This window comes from Phaseolus vulgaris, chromosome 8, assembly GCF_000499845.2.
Source record: "Phaseolus vulgaris cultivar G19833 chromosome 8, P. vulgaris v2.0, whole genome shotgun sequence".
Classification (NCBI taxonomy): Eukaryota; Viridiplantae; Streptophyta; class Magnoliopsida; order Fabales; family Fabaceae; genus Phaseolus; species Phaseolus vulgaris.
In genome coordinates, this window is record NC_023752.2 from 59,708,620 (window position 1) to 59,732,693 (window position 24,074).

The 24,074-nt window shown below is 33.7% G+C and overlaps 1 protein-coding gene and 2 non-coding genes across 6 annotated transcripts; all 3 read left to right on the top strand.

Moving 5' to 3' along the window:
- The first annotated feature begins 190 nt into the window (after positions 1-190).
- On the top strand, positions 191-13,347 carry LOC137823747 (uncharacterized). Of its 4 annotated transcripts, none has more exons than XM_068629002.1 (9): positions 191-783; positions 6,203-6,388; positions 7,108-7,200; positions 7,452-7,634; positions 7,754-7,856; positions 7,939-8,121; positions 10,206-11,122; positions 11,220-11,656; positions 13,071-13,347. In XM_068629002.1, exons 1-9 carry the CDS (start codon positions 535-537, stop codon positions 13,135-13,137), a joined length of 2,418 nt encoding a protein of 805 aa, XP_068485103.1. In that variant the 5' UTR covers positions 191-534; the 3' UTR covers positions 13,138-13,347. The 4 variants fall into 4 exon arrangements, with proteins under 4 accessions (XP_068485103.1, XP_068485102.1, XP_068485105.1 ...); XM_068629001.1 differs by having other exon boundaries at positions 260-783; positions 13,068-13,347; XM_068629004.1 differs by lacking the exon at positions 13,071-13,347 and adding an exon at positions 12,651-13,061 and having other exon boundaries at positions 260-783.
- A 6,970-nt stretch (positions 13,348-20,317) lies between these two features.
- TRNAG-GCC (transfer RNA glycine (anticodon GCC)) lies at positions 20,318-20,388 on the top strand. Its single transcript has one exon. It is a non-coding gene; the product is annotated as a tRNA-Gly (tRNA).
- A 5-nt stretch (positions 20,389-20,393) lies between these two features.
- On the top strand, positions 20,394-20,479 carry LOC137827333 (small nucleolar RNA snoR114). The gene has a single exon (XR_011083724.1). It is a non-coding gene; the product is annotated as a small nucleolar RNA snoR114 (small nucleolar RNA).
- The last annotated feature ends 3,595 nt before the right edge of the window (positions 20,480-24,074 follow it).

Consider the following 24,074-nt stretch of genomic DNA (forward strand, 5'->3'; position numbering starts at 1 on the left):
CTCCAACACCTATTCACCACAACACAACCAAGGTCCACGTTACATTGGGTGCAAGTTAATTACAAACCCTAAAAACAGAATGAAGAAGAAAAGTAGAAACCTATGCCTATCATAATAAATCCATAATTGCTTTTATGACTTCAGGAAGTTGACTAATGAAAAACCATTTTCTTGATTCATGATATGCACCAAATGATTTTTTTCCAAGGCCCAAATATTGGTCCATTTATTATTTCATAAAAATCAGAAATAGGAGCCTAGTAGGAGACAAGACGAGCCCTTTGTTTCCCTCTTCTCTCTGTCTTCATTTTTTTTTTGTTTTATTGGGTTTTCGCTCCCTTGGCAGAAAGATATCCATTTTTTTTATTCCCTTTTCTTTCTTCGTTTCGCTTTTCGTTTTCCCGTCTTCAAAAACCATACACGCGCCACTGTTGCTAGATTCACACCACCGCTCTCTTTTTTTCGTTTTATTTTCTTTCTCCTCTGCCCCGGACTCCGATTCCGGGTCGGGTTGTGCCCGTTTTAACGACAGTCATGGGCGATCTTCATGCAAACGGCATCGTTTTCGGGGAGGATCGCCCGTGCGGGTCCTCGCCGCCGTCTCCGCCGCTTCCGATTTCAAATCCCGATCCGTCCTCCGTAGTGGCGGATGCCTGGGCAGCGGCTGAGCAAACTACCGGCGAGATTCTCCGCAGCATACAGCCCACGCTTGCCGCCGACCGGAGGCGGAGGGAGGTTGTCGATTACGTCCAGAGGCTCATTCGGTACGGCGCGCGCTGCGAGGTGATGCTGCTCGCTCTCTTCGATTCTCATGAATATTCAATTGTGGTCGTCGTTATCGACGTCGTTTTGGTTGCGTGGATGTTTGCTTTTCTTTTTTGTATTGGATTCAGTTTAACGATCTTGGCGTGCTTGTTCGCTGGTTAGGTTTTGTTTATATGGTTTTGATGATTGTGAAGGTGTTGGCCACGAGTTTGGAGTTGTTTGTGTTGTTTTGATGGCGTTGCTTTTGAAATTAGGGCGACATTGATGAGAAATGACAACTTCTTTATTAGGAATTGTGGTAGTTGCAATGCTGAATTGATGATGGTAAAGAAGTTGCTGCATTAGCCAAGTTCACTTTTGGTACTGGTGATTAGGGCAGCTAAATGGAAAAGAAAAGGGAGTGTAGTTGTTTATGTCTTGAATTCTTTTGCTGTGGGTTGGAACCATGGGACAGAGTAAGCATGAACACTTCGAAATAGTTGTTATGTTCGTTTTGTTATGTTATTTCTGTTACTTACCGACGGTGGACTCGTATTAATGTCAGTTATTGGACACTTCAGAGGCATTTTGAATATTTTTAGCTGCATTTTACAACTTGTTTGCTATGTATTTATTATCCGTTATATGAATGTGTTTGTCACCATGATTAGGTGAATTGAAGTGCTTTATTATGTCTTTAATGACTTATGTCCACTTTTTTGACATATTCATTCTGTCTCTGATTTAAGAATGTGTCTTATGGTAATGTTATACTGATTAAGTGTTGTTTGATGGCAGTGTTGCGTCTTTTAACTTTTAAAATTTGCTGAATTCAAGTGCCTGTTGTATTGTTTCCACTTCTATCATGCTTTTGAGTATGAGAAATGCGGTGAAAATGAGCAAATCAGTTATTTGATGAGGGAGTCGGTTGTTGAAGGGCATTAATTTTGTACTCATTTTTTCAGGTTTGGTATCAAAGTGAGTTGTCAAGCATTGTATAAATTATTAATTATATTTTTAGATTTAAGACATTCCTAAATTTTTACTTGGATATGAATAATCAGCAAGTTCTTGACAACTAAGCTCGGTTACCATAGCAACTCTGGTTGTTTATATTAACATGCAATCATTTGACATTACATGTGTTTTTCTACCTCTTTCAAAATATCTGTTGTTTTAGGATTTTGCACAAGGATTAAGAAAGGCATTCAATAGGCCTCTTACTAGAAAAAATAACTACATTTCCCTGATTGTACTTTGCTATTATGCATGAAATATTATCTGTTACTAACCAAATATTCCAAAAGCTTAAGTGCACGTCTGGATTAAAGTTTAAAACAATGTTGTGAAAATTGCTAGAGTTAACTTGCTAACTCGAATAATCCTATGAGTTTTGGGTGGGTCCCATGGTAATTTGCTCAGGGAACCACTAATTATGCAATTCATGGCTTCAGCAGAAAAGTGCTGGATCGTTGATCCCCTCTGATACGCTTCTTTGAGACAAATGAAGATGATCCTGTATCTCCTATTGATGTTGTTGTTGAACATCGCCATTGCTATCACTGAATGTTGCGAACATTGTTGTCGGATGTTGCTGTCACCTTTGTAGGTTTCAATGAAAGTGCTATGTGACGGTGTTGCATTGAGAAGATCATGAAAAATGTCATTAAGAATTTGTGGTCACCTTCTTGCACCTTCCATGCTTGTTATGAGTCTTGCATCAAGTGTGGCAGAGGTGATGAGGTTTTAGTTTGTTATAGAGGTGGCAGAGTCTAGTCACATGGTTAGGTGAGTGATTAGGGTTCACATTTAAAGAAACAAAATGATAGGAAGGTGGGGTTTGGGCTTGCGGGTCAACTTGAAATGGGCCTTACGTTTGGGCCATTATCATAACCTGTTTTTAGTGTGTTTGGGCATATTATTTTATGTTGGTTGTGATTAATTACTTATTATGAATTATTGTTATTTTACTATAAGCTATTTTTATGTATATGGGATGTATATAAATATAATTATTATGCATTGTTGGAAGGATTTTGTGATTTGTGTTGATCTTTTTATGATCATTGAGTTACAATGTTTATCCACCCTTCCGATCTTCGAGTTTGATAACATTGGTTGACCAGCTTGGAAGTACTTTTTTCCCGGAAGCAACAAGTCTCTCCTTTCCAATTCATGCATTGGAATGCACAATTTTGTGTTGGAATTCGCAAAACTGCTTCCATAAATTTAAAGTAGAATCTAGAGACTTGCTCATATAGGCTTTGGTGCCATATCCTATCATCGAGAATTTTAAGCTTTTAGGTAAAGACCCAAGAGTGATATTGATGCATCTCTAACGCCACCTTCTCCCCCACACCAACCGTGGATAGGGTGTAGGTCCATTTATATTGTGGTATACTTTAAGTTTCTATTAGAAAAATGGAGGTGGGAAGAATTGAAATCTAGGCCACTAGGTACTAAAAGCTTCGATTCCATGTCATGAACTAACTATCCCATGTGGATGGTTTTATATTACACCTCTTACTATATCATTCCATTAATGCTCTCTCATTTCGCTTATTATTGATTTCAAGAGACAATTATAGGAAGAAATAATTAATGTCTTGTTGGTGTTAAAAAACTGGAGATAAAATAAAGCAAATATATATTTTAAAACAATAAATGTTTGATATGAATATAATTCTTTTTGGCATATATTAGTTTGATGCTTTTGTATCTATGACAAAAATGCACTTTCCTAACATTCCCTGTTATGCATTATTGTTTGCAACATGTAAACTTATAACTGATTTGAGGCGATAGGTAAAAAGCACACGCTTTAAGAAAGGTGTCAACATTAGTAAAAATCTCAAACGGTCTAATATCTAACTATTTTGCATTAATTTTCCATTTAAATAAGGGAAATCACATTGATCTCCTTTGAGGTGACTCTCATTACATTAACACATTCCTTGTTTGCAAAATAGCACTAATATCCTTTTTTTATTTAATGTGTTGTCTTTATGCCCCTGTACCCTTGTTTGTTTATGTTAGAGATCTCGTATCAACTAGAGATATGCTCAATTTTAAATATATAGGTAGATGTAAAACTTACCTTATAAGTTGGTTTTGTGAGGTTAAGTGGCTTAAAATCTATTTTCTAAGAGTGTAAGAAATTATAGCTCTTACTTTATATTAAGAAGTAGACTTTAAGCGCCTAACTCAACCTCATAAAATCGGCTTATAAGGTAAGGTTTGCATCCACTTATAAACTATGAAATGTCCCAATCTCTAGTCAATGCGGGATTTCCAACACACTCGTTCTCGCCGAGGTTACCAACTCGTGCGTGAGACTATATATTATGGGTGGTCCGATAAGCTCAACAAACATATGATAGGATAGGCTCGAAATGACTTTGATACCATATTAATTAAGAAGTGGACTTTAAGCTTAACTCAACCTCATAAAAAGTGAGATTTGCACCCACTTATATATTATAAAATGTCATAATCTCTAGTCAATGTGGGATCTCCAACAACCCTCTCACGCTGAGGCTATCAACTCGTACATGAGACTCTATATTATGGGTGGTCTGATAATGACTCGATAGCGGGTAACCTGATAAGCCAAACAAACAATCGTTAGGATAGACTTGAAATGACTTTGATACCTTATTAAGAAGTGAACTTTAAGTCTAACTCAACCTTATAAAATTGTCTTATAAGGTGAGGTTTGCATCCCTTTAGAAACTATGAAATGTCCTAATCTCTAATCAATGTGAGGTCTCTTAACACTTTATGTATAGTAAGTGCTAATCAAAGAGGTCAATGCAATATATTCTATAAAAATATTGTCGGTTGACAGGCACAAATTAGTTTATGTATGAGAAACAGCATTGCACCCAAAAAAAAATTATGTTCTTGTCTGTAGCTTTCTTTATCTACATCAATTATTGTTTATTAGCCATCATTTGGCTTGTGTTTGTAATAACTATTTTTAGAGTATATTTGGAATCAAATATTTAAAAGAATCAAGAGTTGATTTGATCTATGAAAATAATTTATTTAGGATAAAATTTGTTATGAAGTTATACCATAGAAATTGACTTTGATTTGGAAAAGCAGATCCATTTTTTGTAGTGTACTAATTGAAATATTTTAAATTGAATGGATTTGGGTAGATTTGAGTTTAATTATTTTAATTGCCATTTGATTTAAGTTAATTATTTAAAGTTAATTAATCTAATCTTTAATGTGATTTAAAATCAATTTATCTAAGCAAACATGGAATTTGATTTCTAAATCAGTTCAAGTCTTTTTTTTATGCTGATATCTAAACATAATATTGTTTTTTTCAAAATCGAGTAAGATTGCTCGTTTTTAGTGATTCCAAGCACAACATTATTCATATTTTTTGTTTATACTTCCATGCTCTTAAATTTAGTTAAATTTTGATTGGTTTTTTCTCCGAATTCCTATAGTTCCCTTGATATTTTCTTCTAATACCTCTGTATTTTCTTTGGGATGACAACTATTTGCCAATTACTCAAGCATAACATTATAGTAATAAATGGAGTGGAGAAAGTCCAATTAACAAAGGGTGTTTTGCTACCCTCATCCATTGACACATGGTTATGTACTCAAATGACTTTGTCAATAAGGAGCTGATCCTATATAATCCAGAATATCTAGATTTTATATGTATTAATAAGAATGTTTTTATTTATTCTCATATATCTTTGTTAACAGTGAATATCAAATCTCTTCTATTTATTGTATTGATTCATTTTTCTCAATATAAATAAATCATCCGTATTGTCTCAGAAACACACGGTTTCAGCTCAAGGTTTCTCTCTTCTGTAGAGTTTAACAAACTTGGAGTGTTTCAGTTATTTTATAATCAGTAAGGTTCTAAAGGCATGACTTACTTGAACAAGAACACTGCCTAAGGTACTACTCTGTTGTCTGACATTGAAGGTCCTGAATTGATAAACCTATTACCCAGTGATACCTTCCAGTGAAATGGTTGTATTGGGTGTATGTGATAGGGACTAAAATATTATGGTTGTCTAAGTCCCACTTCAGGTATTATGGGATGCTTGGTATAGTATGTAAGTGCCTAGTTCTCCCCCTTTAACTGGATTTTAATGTTCAATTAAGTATTTGAGTGTGTAGCTTCCTCCTCTTAACAACTAGATTTTAAGAGTGAGTTCCCCAAGTGCTTGAGTTTTTATCAGCGTGCAATGATCTCTTGTTTTTATTTTATTTCCTTTTGAATTAAAAGAAGATATTACTGCCATATAGACCAAGGCTGGTGGTTTGTGCCTTTTTTCTTTTAAAGGGCTTATTCAATTTAGTGCAGCTGATTGTTGTGCAGATTTTGACGAATAAAATTTCTTGATTTCAGGCAGTGATTGACAGGATTCTTTCTAATGTGGTATATATACATATTGATGTTATACATTATTCATTACAGGTTTTTCCATATGGATCAGTTCCATTAAAAACATACCTTCCAGATGGAGATATTGATTTAACTGCACTCAGTTGTCAAAACATTGAGGATGGTTTGGTATCTGATGTTCGTGCTGTTCTTCATGGAGAGGAAAATAATGAAGCTGCTGAATATGAAGTAAAGGATGTTCGTTTCATTGATGCAGAGGTTATTTCCGCTTTCTTAATTGATGCCTTATCAGAAATTGAATGCATTTTAGTTTAAATTTATTTTATGCCAACTGCCTTAGTAAATTAGAAATAAAGAGTTGTCAACTTGTTATGACTCATGAACTTGGAAAAAGTTGGATCTGTATTTATTTTTACATTTTTTTGGAGGAGAATAGATTTCACTCTCAAGTATGGCCCAATCATTTTTCCCCTGTATTGAAACTGAGTCGTTTAGAAGCATCCAAATAATTGCTTCTTCCTTTACCCCCTATTCTCTTTTCCAAAGCTGTCAGTTTTAAGTATGTTCTGTTTGTGCTATTTGCTCAGTATGTTATGAAAATGTCTTTCTACTTCTCAACTTATTTCTTCAATCTATGTGAAGGTAGTTTACTGTATTTTGGCAGCTTTGACTAGATCTAGAGCAGCACCTGCCAGTTCTTGTTGGTTTTTGAAATTTATTTATGTTTTCTCATCATACAAGGACAGCAAAAAGTGTATCTGTGTAACTTTGCTCAGTTGATGTGCTAGGCTGATTTTGCTAGCCAGCTTATTGTGGACATAGCTTTTATATTTCAGTATTCCTTATACCTATTGAAATCTTTTATTTATCAATGATGCCTAATGGCGTCTTTGGTGCAGTATTTTTGAATTGATTTTTCTTTCTTTTTTATTTAATAATGTGTTTATATTTTTATAGTTCATATGTTTTTTCTGCAGGTTAAGCTTGTTAAATGCATAGTACAGGATATTGTTGTAGACATCTCTTTCAATCAGTTAGGAGGACTCAGTACATTATGTTTTCTTGAGAAGGTATTACAATTCGTCCTGGCTTTATATTTCAGATAGCTTAATTATTTTTTATTCCATTTGCTTTATTTTATTTGAGTCTCTAGACTTTAGAAACAAATATTATTTGTTGCAATCTATATGCATCCACATGTCGTGGAGTGCTGTTAATACAGCTTGAGTCTACCTTTTGTTTTATATTGTAAATTATAATATTATATAGCATGTGTTCCTGGTGTATGGTATTAAGTAAACTCTGTTCTTTTAATCTATAGGTTGATCGACTTGTTGCCAAGGATCATCTTTTCAAACGTAGTATTATCCTGATTAAAGCTTGGTGCTATTATGAGAGCCGTGTACTGGGTGCTCATCATGGTCTGATTTCAACATATGCTTTGGAAACATTGGTTCTGTATATTTTCCATCAGTTTCATGTATCCTTAGATGGTCCTCTAGCAGTAAGTTCTCCATCAAGTATGCCTGGATCGTACTTTTGCTTAGGGAAAAGAAAATCTGCATCATATGATGATGGTGATGCATCCTTTCAGTAAGAATTTTGTGATCTGCCCTTTTCCAGGTTCTCTACAGATTTTTGGACTACTTCAGCAAATTTGATTGGGACAATTATTGTGTTAGTTTGAAGGGACCAGTTAGCAAATCTTCTCTGCCTAATATAGTAGGTAGGCATATTTTTCTTTTCTTTTTTCTTTTTGGTTTTGTCCTGCATCTTTATGTTTTTTATTGGTTTCTTGCTGTGTGAAGCCGAGGGCCCTGAAAATGGAGGAAATACCCTACTGACTGAAGAATTCATTAGAAGCTGTGTGGAATCATTCTCAGTACCATCAAGGGGGCCCGATTTAAATTTGCGTGTATTTCCCCAGAAACATCTTAACATCATTGATCCATTGAAGGAAAACAACAATCTTGGCCGGAGTGTCAATAAAGGCATGTAATGTTTAACTTTTAGTCTTGATGACTACTGAATTGTGTTTTATGATATTCTTTACCTAGATTTATCATGTTGTCTTGATTTTTAAAGGTTGTTTTGTTTTAATTTTTTTTAAGGGGATAATATTTACCATTGAACTTATTAGGGATAACTTATTTCTCTTTTGAGGATGTTGGAGATCCCATATCGATTAGAGATATAACCAAATTAAGTTTATAAGAATTTGTGTGTGTAGTTTAATTTTTATTTATACACTTCAGAATGGAGATCGGCAGTTTTGGGTTTGGTCACTTGGCTGTGCTATTGATTTTAATGATTTATCAAAACCCCAAATGCTCATTTTCTCCAGAAGCATTTCATGAATTGTGGCAGTTGAGTTGTCAAACTCTAATTGAATAAGCACTTAGTTAGGATTCAATTGCAAGGTATGAGACATGAGTCCTTCATTGGAAGTATGGGATTCTGTGGGGGTTTGTAAGACATTGGGCGCTCCAACTACAATAGCTAGCTTTTGTGTTGTGACTTTCTTTGGGTTCTTATCCATTGTTACCTTGGTCTTCTACCATGTTTCTCTGCTGCTAATTGGTGATGCCAGCATTACAGTGTTTCCTGGTCCTAGTCAAAGGACTAGTGCTCAGCCAGTCAGTGTGAGTGACGTGGCTGCAGAGTGTGGTGGATGAGACTTAAGCCTCACATCGAAAGAACGAGACTCTAATGTGGGGTTTATTTATACCTCTTTGGGTTCTCAAATATAATAGCTAGCTTTTGTGTTGTGGTTCTCCCATGGTTCTTATTACACTTTGTCTGTCCAAAATTCCACACAGGGCCTTGTAAAAATTCTACTTGAATAATCTGACTCTTGATTCTTTTGAAATTTGTCTCTGATCTAATTTGATATCTTTAGGTGGTATATTTTAATGCTTTGCTTTTAAAACCTAATCTTAATTCCCTTGGTGATGGAGTCATCCTTCATTGAATCTGACATGGTATCCATATCTCCCATCATTTTTGGTAAGAAATGCTATCTGAAAGCACCATTAAATCAGTATTCATATCTCCCACCTTATGTTGAGATCTCTCGCCTTCCCTGGAATGGCTTTTTGGAAGGTATCCTTTTCCTTGTAGACACCCTTCAGAGTGAAAATTTAGTGTAGACAATTCTCTCAAGTCACACTAGTATAATTCTTATGGAGGTACTTGTTAGAAGAAATGATAATTGGTAAAAGTTTAGTCAATCAAAGATTTGTGATGTCAAATTAGCATCTACTAGAAAGTTGATAAAAGCAAAGAAGCTTAAAACCATGTTGTATGGTCTTTGATGCATCTACATCATACTTTTTGTGTATGCTATTTTGACGCACTTATGTTTTTCTTTCATTTAGATTTTGTTTTTTCAATTGAAAGTAAGAACAGTTATGTATGGATAAACCAATGTTATTATATTTTAAGTTGAAATACATTTTTGTCCCCTAGATTTTACCTTGATTATTTCCTTATACTTTATAATTTTTGGTTTTGCCCCCTATAGTTTCGTTTTCTTTAGGTTTTTTCCCTTGCCACCGCAATATGGTACTAGATGTACAAGAGGACTATGAACATAAATGTTTTGTTAACTATAAGAACAAAAATTTAAATGTTACAAAACTATGAGAATCAAAAGGTGAACAGAATGAAACTAAAGAAAGCTATACTTTTAAGGTATAGAAACCAAAATCAAAGTCAAGGTAAATTATAAGAATAAAAAATGTAATTAAACCTATTTTAAACTTATAATTTGGTAACATAATTGCTAAGGCACTCTTACATCAAGAGCGTTGTACCCAAAGTATGATGTAATGCTATAGGGCTGGCAGTAAATCGGTGAACTTCACTAATGTGTTGTTTGCTTCCACTGTACTACAAATCAGTAATAGTATTGTATTACCTTTACAAATATTGTCACTGCAACAGTACTGAGGCTATATATGCTTTGTTTTATATAGTGTCCATGGACACACGAAGCATAAAAAAAATAGTTATAGAGGCCTTGCTTTTGTTCAATGTCTCTTCCTGATGGTTGCATTATTCTTTTTTCTTTCAGGTAATTTTTTCCGAATACGCAGTGCTTTTAAGTATGGTGCCCGTAAACTTGGCTGGATTCTTATGTTACCAGACGATAGAATAGCAGATGAGCTTATTAGGTTCTTTGCAAACACGCTGGAAAGGCATGGAAGCACTCAGTTGAATGTAGACAAGTCAGTTTTGAGCTTATCTACAGCATCTAAAAAGGATGACAAACCTGGAAATCAACATAATTATGAAAGCAGAGAGGAAATACAAGATGCCTCCTCTTTGGCAGGGGAGTTCTTTGATTGCTCCGGGGATGGAAATGCAGTTGCAAGTTTTAAGCTTAGTGAAGATTCTAGGGATTTTGCAACATCTGGGGTATTGGATATAGCAAGTGCTAATGATTTGTCATATTGTTCGAATGGGCAAATTGAAAATAATATTTCAAACAGTGAACCTGCTCTAAATACTGTTATTGATGAAGGTATGGTGAGCAATTCTCCCAGATCACATACTGATGAAAAGAATATGGCATCTTATGGTTCAGCTGTTTCAACATATGCTAATATCCTTGAAAATAATTTCTTTCATAGTGATAGATACACTACCAATGTTTCTGGGGGTACTGAAGCTTCAATGTCGTTGTTGGACCTTACTGGGGATTATCACAGTCACATTGGAAACTTACAATATGGTCAGATGTGTAATGGTTATACTGTCTCTCCTGTTGTGCCTAGCCCTCCTAGATCTCCGAAGTTCCCAAATAGGAATCCATGGGAAACTGTTCGTCAATGTGTACAAATTAATCACAGTATTCGTTCTCAGGCAAACTCAAATTGTGTAATTGGGCAACAAGTTTACGTCATCAATCATCCTACTCTTCCAATGACGGCTTTTGCTTCAGAAGAAAAAAGGAAAATTCGAGGAACAGGCGCATACTTTCCCAACATGGTAATTAAAATTGGACGGACACTTCTAATCTATTCATACACATACTTTCTAGTGATTGAGTCATCATCTAATAATTGTTAAGCTTTTAATTTTGCAGAGTTCCCGTCCATTCAGGGATAACAGGCCAATTCCAGGAAGGGGAAGGGGGCAAGCACCAGGTTCTCATGGGCATCTGCAGAGACATACCCGTAACAATGGCTTGGCCCTAGCTCCACAAGAAACGAATTTGTCTGCGGAAGGAACCTTTGAATATTCTCTAGAAGGATACTCTACTATTGGTAGCACCAAAACAAGATCATCTGAAACCTATTTCCCTCAACCTTCAACATGGGGGTCACATTATGCTAACGGTTTCCTTCACTCATCTGAGAAACAAGAATCTGGATCTGTAATCCCTCAGCCTCGTGTAGCCCCAAGAGCTGATATGGGCAATTACCCAGACTCTGGGATTTCTACATCTAGGGGCACTGTGCCTAACACGGGGGTGGTGACAGAGGAGAAGTCTAATTCATTGTCTGCAGTTGATTCCAAAAGGTAATGTAATTCTTCCAGTGTTGATTATTTTGTTGCTATTGAGATTATTTATGATGTTAAATGGTAGCAACTTTCATTAGAGCTTAAAGCACTAAAATTATAGTTTGTACTCCTAGTTTTCCTCTCCTTTAAAGGGGGTGTTGGTTTGAGATTCAGGATTGACGTGCAAGCTTATCGTTTGAAGAATGAAGATGACTTTCCTCCACTTTCCCACTGAGTGCCAGTGAAGGATGGTGAATATGTAATAGCATTAGCAGTAATGGTCAATACATGGAAACTATTATGACTTCCCTACCTTTCAGCAGGTGCTACCAAGGATGGCGATTTTGTAAGAAGTAAGAAGTAAGAACAATGTGCATTCGTCTCAAAAATGAAGATAGCTTCCCTCAACACTGGGTCTCTTCTAGATTTGGTGAACAGATAGAAATGAGAGTACCAAATAAGTAGAAAACTGCTGGGAGTAGCCTTAGAAACTAACTAAATAGACTAAACTAGATCGAGTGTTATGTTTTCCGTGTTCTCTCTTTGCTTCATTTGGTCCTTTGTACAAAAGGTGCATGTATATTCTGGTTTCTTTTTTTTGCCTCTTGCATCCGTTTTTATTTTTCATTTTTTAGGGATGTATATATCAGGTGATTTCCTGAGGTTGAGTTTATAGTTCTGTTCTGTTGTTTGTAGCTTTGAAGTGTACAACAGAAAGTTTAGATATCTTACTGAAATGGATACCCAAAATTTTCAGTCAGTTGCCGTTAGTATATTTTAGTATTTTCCTTGGCTTTTGGGTGTTCGCCCGATTTTATTCTTGACCTTGCTTGATGATCTCAAAATTGAAGAAAGGTCTGAATGGCTGAAATGCTGTCAGTGAGGAGAGGCGACTGGAGAAATATCAGTGATTCACCTAAATCTTTACTGGTCGTTTTTGTTTGCTTCCTGTTGAACATGGTGGATGCAATGTGATAGATTGGGTGTTGAATTGTGTTTTATTATCTAGCAGGGATATATGAAATCTGAAGTAGTGTACTGAGGAAAAGATGACGGAGTCTCTCTTAAGATTGTTTAGTCTTTTACGTGAAAAGAAAACAGTTAGAGTTTATTGAAAGAAAATTACTCTGGAAAGAGTTGGAAGAGGATTGAAGAAAACTTCAATAGAAGCGTTACACAAGACCTTCAAGTGTTTTTTTGTCTTTCGTGAATGTAGTTTTTTTAGTAAAGTACAATGACTTATTGGATTCATTTTGTGATTTCACTTGGTGAGATTAGCCCAGCCCCAGATGTTACTTTATCTGAATATAGATGATTGATGCGTGGCTGATGTTTTTCCTAGCAACATGTTGTCTTTAATTTTATATAAATTGAGACGAAGTATTGTTCAATTAATGTGATATTTTATACTTATTTTTGTTCATGACAGCAGTGTCTTTGGTGGAGTTCTTGGCCATTCGAATTGCCTTGATGATGCCTCCCAGAAAAATGCGCGGTAGTAGTAATCATGATGTTGTGTAGCTCATAATGATAAGATTTTGTTAATAGACGTAGGCTTGATTGAATCTAATCCAGCGGCCAAAAGCAGGATACAAATAGAAGAATTAGCATATTTTTTGTTTGGATGTAAGTTGTATTTTTAACAATAGTCAAGATTCTATCGTTGTACATAAAATATAGTCTTATCATGGTAGGATGTTTTATCAGCCTATTTGGTGTAGCTCTTTTCTTTTTTAGTACAACTCAAATGTGTCATTTTCCAATATTTTTAAAAATAAATATAAAAAATTTATTGACTTTTTTAGTTCTTGTATACAATTTTTACATTTAGATCTAAAATATTTTTCTATTTTGTATCACTGACTTAATTAGGTAAATGGAAAATATTAAGAGCAATTATAATAAATTAGGAAAATTATATCAGTATGAAGTACATAATTCTATCAAATGATTTATTAATTTAATAAATAAGGAAATCACACAATTTACTTTCATTTAAAAATACATGATAAATAGTTTTTTTCCCTTGATTTTAATATTGTATTTTTAAAAAGATGCAATATACTTAAACATGTAAAATTTATTTTTAATATATTGTTTTTATTTTCATTTCATATTGTTTTTACTTTTAATATATGAAGTAAATATTTTTACAAAATATTATAAATATTATTCTTTTTAAATAATAATAAAACAACATTAAAAAAATTATTAAGTTAATTATGTATTTACTTTTTATATATTAATGGTTTTTATTTAATTGATTTAATGATAAGTATAATGTGGCATAATTTTTTTATTTATTTTGAAAAGTAGTTAATAATTTTTATATCAGCCTATATTATTTAACATATTTATCGAATTTTAATTCCTTCTAAATAAGGGGCGCCATTATTTTTTTGGTATTTTTATTAAAAGATATTGGCTGGAGAAAAATATTTCAGCCTAAGTGCAAGTTTTTTTGGTACTTACTCTTTGTCGTGAATAATGTTTTGATTTTTATTCTTATATTATTAATATTTATATACGATTTCGTAGAAACAAACGATTACATTAAATGTTTGAATGTAGGTTTTTCTGTAACTTATTCCGTGAAAATTTCAAGTTCAAGAAAAGCTAAAACTAGAAAGTAATTTTCAACTTTCAGGAACTAAATTATAGAAAAACGTATATTGAAGATAAAAAACTGCTATTTTCAGAGAATAAATGATTAGTTACAAATTAATTTTTTTACGGGAAATTGTAATTCTGATTTTTAAATCTTTCTGCAACTAAAGTTAATTGTTTAGTTTCTTTTGCTTGAAAATTTATTTCTATTTAAACCAATTTGAATAGTCTATTTACCGTATTCAATTATGATAGGTCAAAGATTATTTCTTCCTGCACCTGCATATCTTCTTCTGCCACCTCTATATATTATTTGAAAATACATTTTTATTTTTCTTTGTCACCTCCATAGATTAGTTTCCGAATTATGTAATCTAAAAAGTAATCATGCATATGAAAAAAGGCTTCGGATTATGTAATCTGAAAGTTAATTACAAATTTAAAAAATGACTTTCGGATTACATAATTCGAAATATTATAGAGAGACATTTTTGAAAATCTGAAAATTTATGAAGGTGAAAGAAGAAGGTATAGAGGTGCAGGAAGAAAGAGTCTAAATCAAAGATAAAAGAGTCAAGAGTAAAATTGAAAGGAAAAAATAAATAAATCGAATCTCATTCCTCAGACATAAAATGTTATGGAAGTTTTTATGCACCACTTATCAACTTTATTTAAAATACATATGAATGAGGCCTCATTTATAAAATATCCAAGGAAATGCAATTACAATTTTAATCTCTTTATTTTAGATTTCATATAAAATATATAATTTAATTGTAACATTCAATTTTATATATGTTTTCATTTTATTTATTTAAATTGTAAACACAAAGACTTAGATATTTAAATTTGTAAACAAAAAGTAAAAAAGTAGGATAGTAAACATTAGAATTAAAATGTATGGTATAGATAAAGACTTAGTTAATGACGGCATAAGAAGCACCAGTGGTCTAGTGGTAGAATAGTATCCTGCGACCGTAGAGACCCGGGTTCGATACCCGGCTGGTGCATTTAATTAGCTATGATGAATCTGTGTGTGCACATGTGAGGATGGTCTATCACATTCATGTGATTATTTCATTAGACGAGTCCTGTGATCTTTCAGGCGAGTCCTCTGTTCATTCAGACGAGTCGTCTCCACACATCTGAGCTTTCCCTCTTTTTTAAATGTGATTAGTAATCTTTATATATATATATAAATAATAATTAATTGATTAAGAATACATATTGAGGAAAGTATATATTCAATTATTTATGTTTTCTATGGGTTGGAAAGAATACAACGCAAACAATATTCAGTTTTTTTTGTTAGCTCCTAACAGATTTCTGACTTTTGGTCCTCAGTCAAGTGTAAAAGCATTTATGAAGAGTTCTTCAACATTTAAATTAGTGATAGATATACAGAAATTGAAAGTAATAAATTTTATTAAATATGTATCTTGACATGTGTTGGACTCTCGTGATAGTGGACTTAAATTAGTACAAATATCCTAAATCCTATATTAATCTAACATTAAGTACAAATTCTCTGTAAAATCTGTGTTTATGTAATCTTTACCCGTATATATAATAGTATGACATATTACTCATTTGAGTGTCAAAGAGTTTTTACAAGTGAACTTTCAGTTAATACTTGAAAAAACTCTTGCAAAGCTCATTCTTCATCCACAATTTAACTAAAAAGGTTTTACTTTTCCAACCGCTCATGCAAAGACAATCCAGTTTTTAGTAAGAAAATTTGGCTTCCATCGTAGGCTCAAACCCACACCACAAGATTAAGAGTCCTATGGTCAAACTTCGTGCAATTTTCTACATAAGTATACCTCTCACACTTGTGTGGATACAACCACAATCCTGTGGTTGAACCTCAAACACAAATTTTTTATGTGTTTCATAAGGATGGCAACAGGACGGAACAAGTGCATGTTTGACTATCTCATCCACATCCTTAAAGTAAAAGTCTATCTCCATCCTAATTTCCATACCCAATGGGTATGAGTTTTTCATGTCATCCTCAACCCATTTCCACACCCAATGGGTATGAGCTTTTCAAGTCATCCTCAATCTCGTCGAGGAACGAGTATACTTTTGTACATGTCCCCTTACTCTTTCAAATATTAATTAAATATTTTTTAAAATAAAAAAATAAAAAATATAACAAAGAAAACGTGATAGTATCAAGTATTTAATGTCAAAATGATACACATTTTTTCTCCAATGTTAAATATCAAGAAATTATAATTATATAAATATCAATCTAGAGTATCAAATAACAGTTCAATAAAGTTCAAATAATTCTGGAAAATAGTAAAAATAATGAAATGTATTACCTATAATTATGTTACGAAACTAAGAACCAAAGAAAATTTAATATACGTGTTTTTAGGTTACCTAATAATTAAAGGTGTTTTAATAATTTAAAATGATGATGAATGTGAGGATAGGGATTAGTACCCATCTCTGTCTCCATACCCAATTAAAAAAATGAGTATTACCCATACCCATACCTAGTCAATGTGGGAATTAACGGTCAATTTTGGGATGAGTTCGAATAATACCGGCAGAGACGAGTTCATTTGTCATACCTAGTGTTTTGCACACCCATTTGAATGCAATCATAACCCATTTAGTAAAATCTTTGGTATAATTTTATATATCAGATTTCAAACACACGTGAACATAACCACACCCTTTCTTCGAATCTTTAGTGCAATTTTCTACATTGTTTCTTTGAGAGTGATCTCTTTTTTCAGCTTCATTTCACTTCGGCAGTTTCATTGCCAAAGCTCACTGTTTTTGCTAATTTTTAACTTGTTTGCTGTTTTTGTGTGTTTGCTGTTTTTTAATTACAAATGGCTGGATTTTCAAGTGATGCATCCTACAAGCAGAATTCTCCTTCCAAAGCTTCAATCCTTGGTGAATTACATGAAGCTCAAAGAACCATTAGACGGTTGGAGGAGAAAATGCAAAAGATGGAGGTCCAACAAGCTAGACCATCTCCTTCTATCCATGATGGACATCATTCTCATAGACCATCTTCAAGAGCTTCTTCAAATGATGTTGGCCGTGAAGATGACCATAGGAGAAGGAGAACTCCACCCCAATTCCTTGGACATAGACATCACAACCAAGGGGAGAGACCTCACTATGGCAATGGCTACTACCAAGATGCAAAGGCTAGGCTACCTTCGGTCAAGCTTCCTTGTTTCAATGGCTCAAGTGATCCTAATGTATATTTAGATTGGGAGGCTAAGTGTGAACAAATATTTGAGATCCATGAGATCCAAGATGAGCATAAGCTTAAGCTAGCCACCCTAGAGTTTAGTGATTATGCCATGAAATGGTGGCATGGAATTGTAAAGGACATTATCTATCACAAGGGTCCTCCCGTGGACTCTTGGAACTCTTTAAAGGATCAAATGCGCGCTAGATTTGTGCCCCCACATTTTAGGAAAGACCTCATGTTGAGACTCCAACGGTTTCAACAAGGCACGCTAAATGTGGATGAATATTATAAAGAGCTAGAAACGTTTGTGCTTAAAATTGAATTAGAGGAAAGTGAGGAAGCTATGATTGCTAGGTTTGTGAGTGGTCTTAGGAAGGATATTCAAGACTTTGTTGAGTTACAAGAGTATTCATCATTGGGCTCTTTAGTTCATCTTGCAATGAAGGTGGAAGCCCAACTTGCTAAGAAAAACTCTTTCAAAAATGCTTCCAATGATGGATACTACTCCAAGTCTTGGAGAACCAAAAATTCTTTTTCTAAACATCCTTCCAAAGATTCTTCTTTCAAACCCAAGGATCCTACGCCATCTACTTCTAGGCCTAAATCCCCAATTAAATCGTCTAGTCAAAAGTGTTTTAAATGTTTGGGATATGGTCACATTGCTGCTAATTGCCCTTCTAAAAGAAGTATGTACATGCATGAAGGCATTGTAGTTAGTGAGCATGATTCCACTTCACCTAGGCATTCTTCACCTTCTAGACCATCAAGTGAAAATGAGAGTGAAAGTCCTTGTGAAGGTGACTTATTGATGGTAAGACGTATGTTGGGCACAATTCCAAAATCTTTGAATGATACTCAAAGAGAAAATATTTTTCACACCCGATGTCTTATCAACAACAAGTTATGTTCCTTGATTATTGATGGGGGAAGTTGCACTAATGTGGCTAGTACAAGAGTTGTGGAGAAGTTAGCCTTACCCACTATCTCTCATACCAAGCCCTACAAATTACAATGGCTTAGTGAAGTAGGTGAAATCATGGTGAATAAACAAGTCCTCATTAACTTTGCTATAGGAAAGTATAAAGATGAGGTTTTATGTGATGTTGTGCCCATGGAAGCTTCTCATCTTCTTTTAGGAAGGCCTTGGCAATATGATAGACATGTTTTACATGATGGCCTATCCAATACAATGTCTTTTTCCTTCCTAGGGCGCAAGGTTATATTAAAACCCCTCTCTCCCAAAGAGGTTCATGAGGACCAAATAAAAATGAAAACTAAAAGAGAAAATGAGAAAGAAAAAGAAGTAAGTACTACACCGAGTCACACCATTTTCTCCTCTAAATCCATCATGTTGACTCGTGCTATACCTCAAATGGACCCTCCAAGGTCTTCTTCTTCTTTATCTTTTTCATTACCCAAGGTTCCTATTTCAACACCACCTTGGTTAAAATATGTTAAGGATGATTTTTTCATACCTCCTAATGGGTTTCACCATTTAAGAGGTCTTTTTCCAAAAAATATCATCATTCCCAAACAAATTTTTCCAACTTGGTTGATTCATAGGACCTCCTTTTCTGCAATCCCTTTGATTCCCTCTACTAAGTCATGTATTCCTTTTTTTTACTCTTTTGATTGTAAAAGTACACTGACTTTGTTATATGCAGGGATTCAGAATTCGTGGGCGAATTCTCTCCAACTCGGGGAGTATGATGAGAATCAACTAAATGTGGCTTTTTATAATGAAGAACAAGATCATTCGCCTTCACATTTAAAGTTTTTCTTGTTAATCTTTGCAAAAGATAAAGCCCAAGCCCAAGCCCAAGAAGGCCAAAGCCCACAAAAGCCCAAAGACCATCCCATGAAGGGCAAGGCCAAGTTTTAAATAAATATTGTTTAGAAAGGTGCTTAGAGGGAAACATTAGAAACCTCTATTGTTAAAGCATCTTTTAGTCTTTAGTTAAGAGTCTTAGGGGGGGTGTATTAGTAGATAGGTGTAGGAGTAAATAAGGAGGTGCCAAAGTGAGAGAAAGGATCACACCTTCCTCATGCCTTGTTTTAGGCGCAAATTCTAGAAGCTTTTTGGGAGGGAGTTTTTTTTGAATTTGTGTAGCTTACATTTCAGCACCTTAGGCTATAAATAGAGGTGCTCTCTTTGTAAAATTCAGATTGGAATTAATCTAATAAAACTCTACTCAAATTTTGAGTGACCTTTGGAGAGCTTTTGGAGCCTTCTTCTCTAGTCTTATCTTGATGGATCAATGGAGTCCTCAAGTGGCGGCATCACTCTCATCTAGGAGCATTCCACACTTCTAGTGGCGAGATCATCCATCCTCCTTCCATCTTCATGAGCATTCTCTTCTCCTTCCTTTCTTCTTCTTCAATTGTTCATGTTGCCTTGTGTTCTTGAGTTGTTTAGTTTCAGTTTTTCTATTTTCCAACACTATGTTCTGTTTTTGTTTTTAATTTCTGTTTTGGTTCGGTTCATTTGATCAATTGTTCAATTCTGTTCGGTCAATTCCAGTTTTAATCTCTTTGTTGATTCAATTTGACAATATTTGGTTCATCCAAATGAGTTTGGGATTTGGTACTAGTTTTTGGTGAGTTCTTGTCTTAGAACAATGATCTAACTCTAAGAAAAAGTGCCTCTATAATGTCCAGCTCAAGGTGATTCCTAAGAATGTCAAGAATCATTCTCTATATGGCTAGTGGAATCACATCATGAAAGGTATGCAAGGAATCAAAAGTAAATTTGGTAAGAATAAGAAAATAATTACTAAGAGGGAGATTCCTAACAATATCAATGAAAGTTAGCTTCAAAGATCTTTTGAAACACTTTAAAACAACAAGCACCAGTGGTCTAGTGGTAGAATAGTACCCTGCCACGGTACAGACCCGGGATCGATTCCCGGCTGGTGCATCCACTAGCTATGACGAACTTGTGTCCACTGTGGTAGTTGGGTCTATCACACTCCTCTGATCTTCAGAAGATTCGTGACACATCTGAGCTATATTTTTTTTTTGCCATTTTTCCAACTTTGATTTCAAATTTTGTTTCATTAATTTCTGCTTATTATGATTGACAGCATCAATAATAGAGGCAATGATTATCCAAAACACAGACACTCATTAATTCAAAGCATTGGTTCATTATTAAGAGTGCTGGGTTCATAATTGTTCATCTTCTGCCACATTTTTCCATTGCTTGGTCTCCCATTAAGCTAACATAGTGGTAGTGCCCAATGAAGAAGTCAACAAACAAAATCCACTCTGCTGTAAAGCCTGTGCCTAAGGCTGTGTTTGTGCATGCATGCCTTCCTTCACACCAACTGCATATTCTACCACTAATCACTATCTAATGTTTTTCTTTGTCGGAAATTAATCCTATCACTTTTTCTAACATGTCTTTCTAATCTCAATTTATTTCTTCATTTCCAAACACTTTCCATTTTATTGCTTATAATGTAGGAATAGCGTATTGAGATTTTTAACTATTATGAATTCAAAGAACACTTATAAACTATACTTACAATTTATTTATTCTTTACTCAAATCCACAGTCATGTTTCAATTCCTTAATCACTTGGTTAAAATATACCAAGTGCTATTATTTATGTGAACTAATACTAATAGTTATAAATGTATTAAACATGATTTATTAGCATCACAAAACTTTGGTTAGGATTAATTTAGTTTAATCAAGAATCTTTTCACTAAACCTCGAACTCAAATACTAGTCAAACAATTCAATTTTTAACTTAATATATTAATTATATATAGTAAGTTAAATATTGTTGAGATTTTTCTATTGAAGAGAGATTGAAAAAAATATTACTAATGAATTATGAGTTGTCTATATAAGATAATACACCGATTGTGATCTTACTAAATATATAAATAATTTGTTGTAAAACTACGTTATATATTGAAGAACAAAACGAACCGTTGCAGTGCACGTTCCACAAAGACGTTGCAGATCGACGGACATCGTGAGATCTCTTTCATTTTTTTACGATTTGTTTTCCACCCGTTTGCAGTTTCGAGTTCGTGCCTTTGAGAATGAAAGGAACCTCTGAAACATTGCAAGACTTGTTTCACGTTCTTCCTTCTGTTGTGATGGTCTCCCACCTTTACCGACACGTTTCCGGTGTTAATTCTGACTTTCACCTCCGAACTGCCGGAACAACACTCTCCTTCTCATCTTTTAGTGGGTTTTTGAGCTTCTCTCCTTGCCTATAAATAAGAGGGACGAGAATGTTCAATCTCACTCTCTTACCGTATACCATATTTCCTCTTCTTCTTCCTCACAACACTCACCATCGTGCACTTTTTCTTTCTCCTTTCCTCTTTACTTTCATTCTTTTTAAATTATAATATTTTTGGGTTTATTGTGTTTTTAATCTTTTAAAAGTAACTTGCTAGTTCTGATACTTGGACATTTTCGGAATGTTCATGTTCTATCTGGAAGACTTACACAATACACCGTTGATAAGTTCTTACGAACAGTGATCCCTAACGTATCGGAAAATCAATTTTATTTGTATTTGAAGTCTGAATTACTACAATCATAAAGACTTATGGCTGAAAGTGGAGATAACAATACAATTTTGAATTAATTTTCCTGAAATATGAGTAGTTTGATTAGAAACAACTTGATTTTAATTTTTCACATTCCACTTGAATGCTATGTTTCTTTGTTTCGATATTTTCTTTAAGATAATCAAACCCGATAACTATTTGTAACAACCCACGGAAAGCACAAAAATCATGACTTTTTATGGTCTCTGAATTTAATTCACACATGCTTTTTTTTATTCTACATTATTGAGGTAATCACACTCAAAAACCACTAAGAACTCAAAAAGTGAGATTCTGTGGAGGTAGTAACCTAGGAAAGGTCCCGTGTAGAGCACAAAGTGGTAACTTGATGAGTTATATATATACCCTTTGAATCAAACATAAAGACTTGTAGAATTTTATCTTCTTAATCATTCAAATCAAAACAAGCTTTAAACCCCTATACGTGTGATTAATAATTGTGCCAAATTTATAAACTTTGAAGTTGAACTCTTATACATCAATGTAAAATAATTGTTATAAAAGTCAATTCACTAGTGCAGATATGTAAAACAAATGCGGCTATTTTAAATTTACAAATGCGATCATAGAATCGTATTTGATCAGCACGCATTCGTAAATTTGACATTTACAAATGCGGTCATAGGACCGCATTCATAAATCACATTCACAATATTGTCTTAGCTACAAATATATGATTGGATGATAAATAATCTTTTTTACACCATTGACGTAATATTCTAATGGAATCTAACTTAAAACATGTTTTCAATCTTTATAAAAACAACGTGTATCTAATAATGAACGAAGGATTGGAATCTAATTATTGAATATTGTTGTAAAATAATCCAAAAATCACGTTTGAACGTAATTACAAGCCTATCATCTTGTAGTTTCATCAACTATTCTTTTACCAACGTTAAATCGTGCACTTTCGGTTTTTTTTTTCATTTGATTATTTACAAAGAAAAAGTAGAATAGTAAAAACCAAAGCAACACGTAACACTTTCAAGGAAGATTGGCTCCTGAAATATAATGCATGCACTATTCGAAATGCAACAATATGTCTTTTCTTATTGGAACTCACTTGTTATACACAATTATTTCCATCTTTTCCCTTCAAATCAATAGCTACTACTTCTATTATTAAAACCAACCCACTACTCATTTTTCTCTCCTAATTAAATAATTACAAGCAAGTGGAAAAACACTGTATAATGAACGACATATATAAAGAAATTTTATCCTATAATTTTGAATTGTTTTATATAGTTTTTTAATCCATTTTCATACTCAAGTTTTAAAATTAGTGTTATTTATCTCAAACTATATCATCCACTACCATTTGATTAATACTAATTAAGTGCGCGAAAGTCCTTTTTAATATGTACATAGTTATCTTTAAAAAAGGTTTTAGTGTGAGGGTTGCATGAAAAAAAATAAAAATTATAAACACTGAAAAATGATAAATAAATATACAGATTATACTGTAATTTAATCATATTAATTTTCCTACATGAAAAAAAAATTGGAATACATTTTAAACAGCATGATATCATTAAATTTGTCAAACCCACGTATGAATATATGATAAACATTATATATATTAAGTGAATACGTATACAATTTTTTTTGTCATTCTGCATATTCAACTATATGGTGATGATTTAATTTTTGGCGTGTGCTAGGGATGGTCCAAACAAAAAAATAATTATATTATCTGTGTTTGAGGAGTGTTATTTTGGTTGTCCTCATTCCGTGAATATGGACATATTTATGTTTCTTCAAGTAAGAAGTGATATCATCAATGGAAAAAGATAATTTATGTATATATGGTCATAAGAGCATCACCATTATTGATATTGAAAATTCCTAGTTTCATATACCACTTCAAATTATTAACAATTAACATTATTTCCCCCTAAAACATAGAGGAGGATGGTAGGTAGGTAGGTATACTTTTGAAATTACTTTTGCAATATTTACATTCTTAAATTTTTCTGTCGTTGGTTAATTCTACTTTTAGGA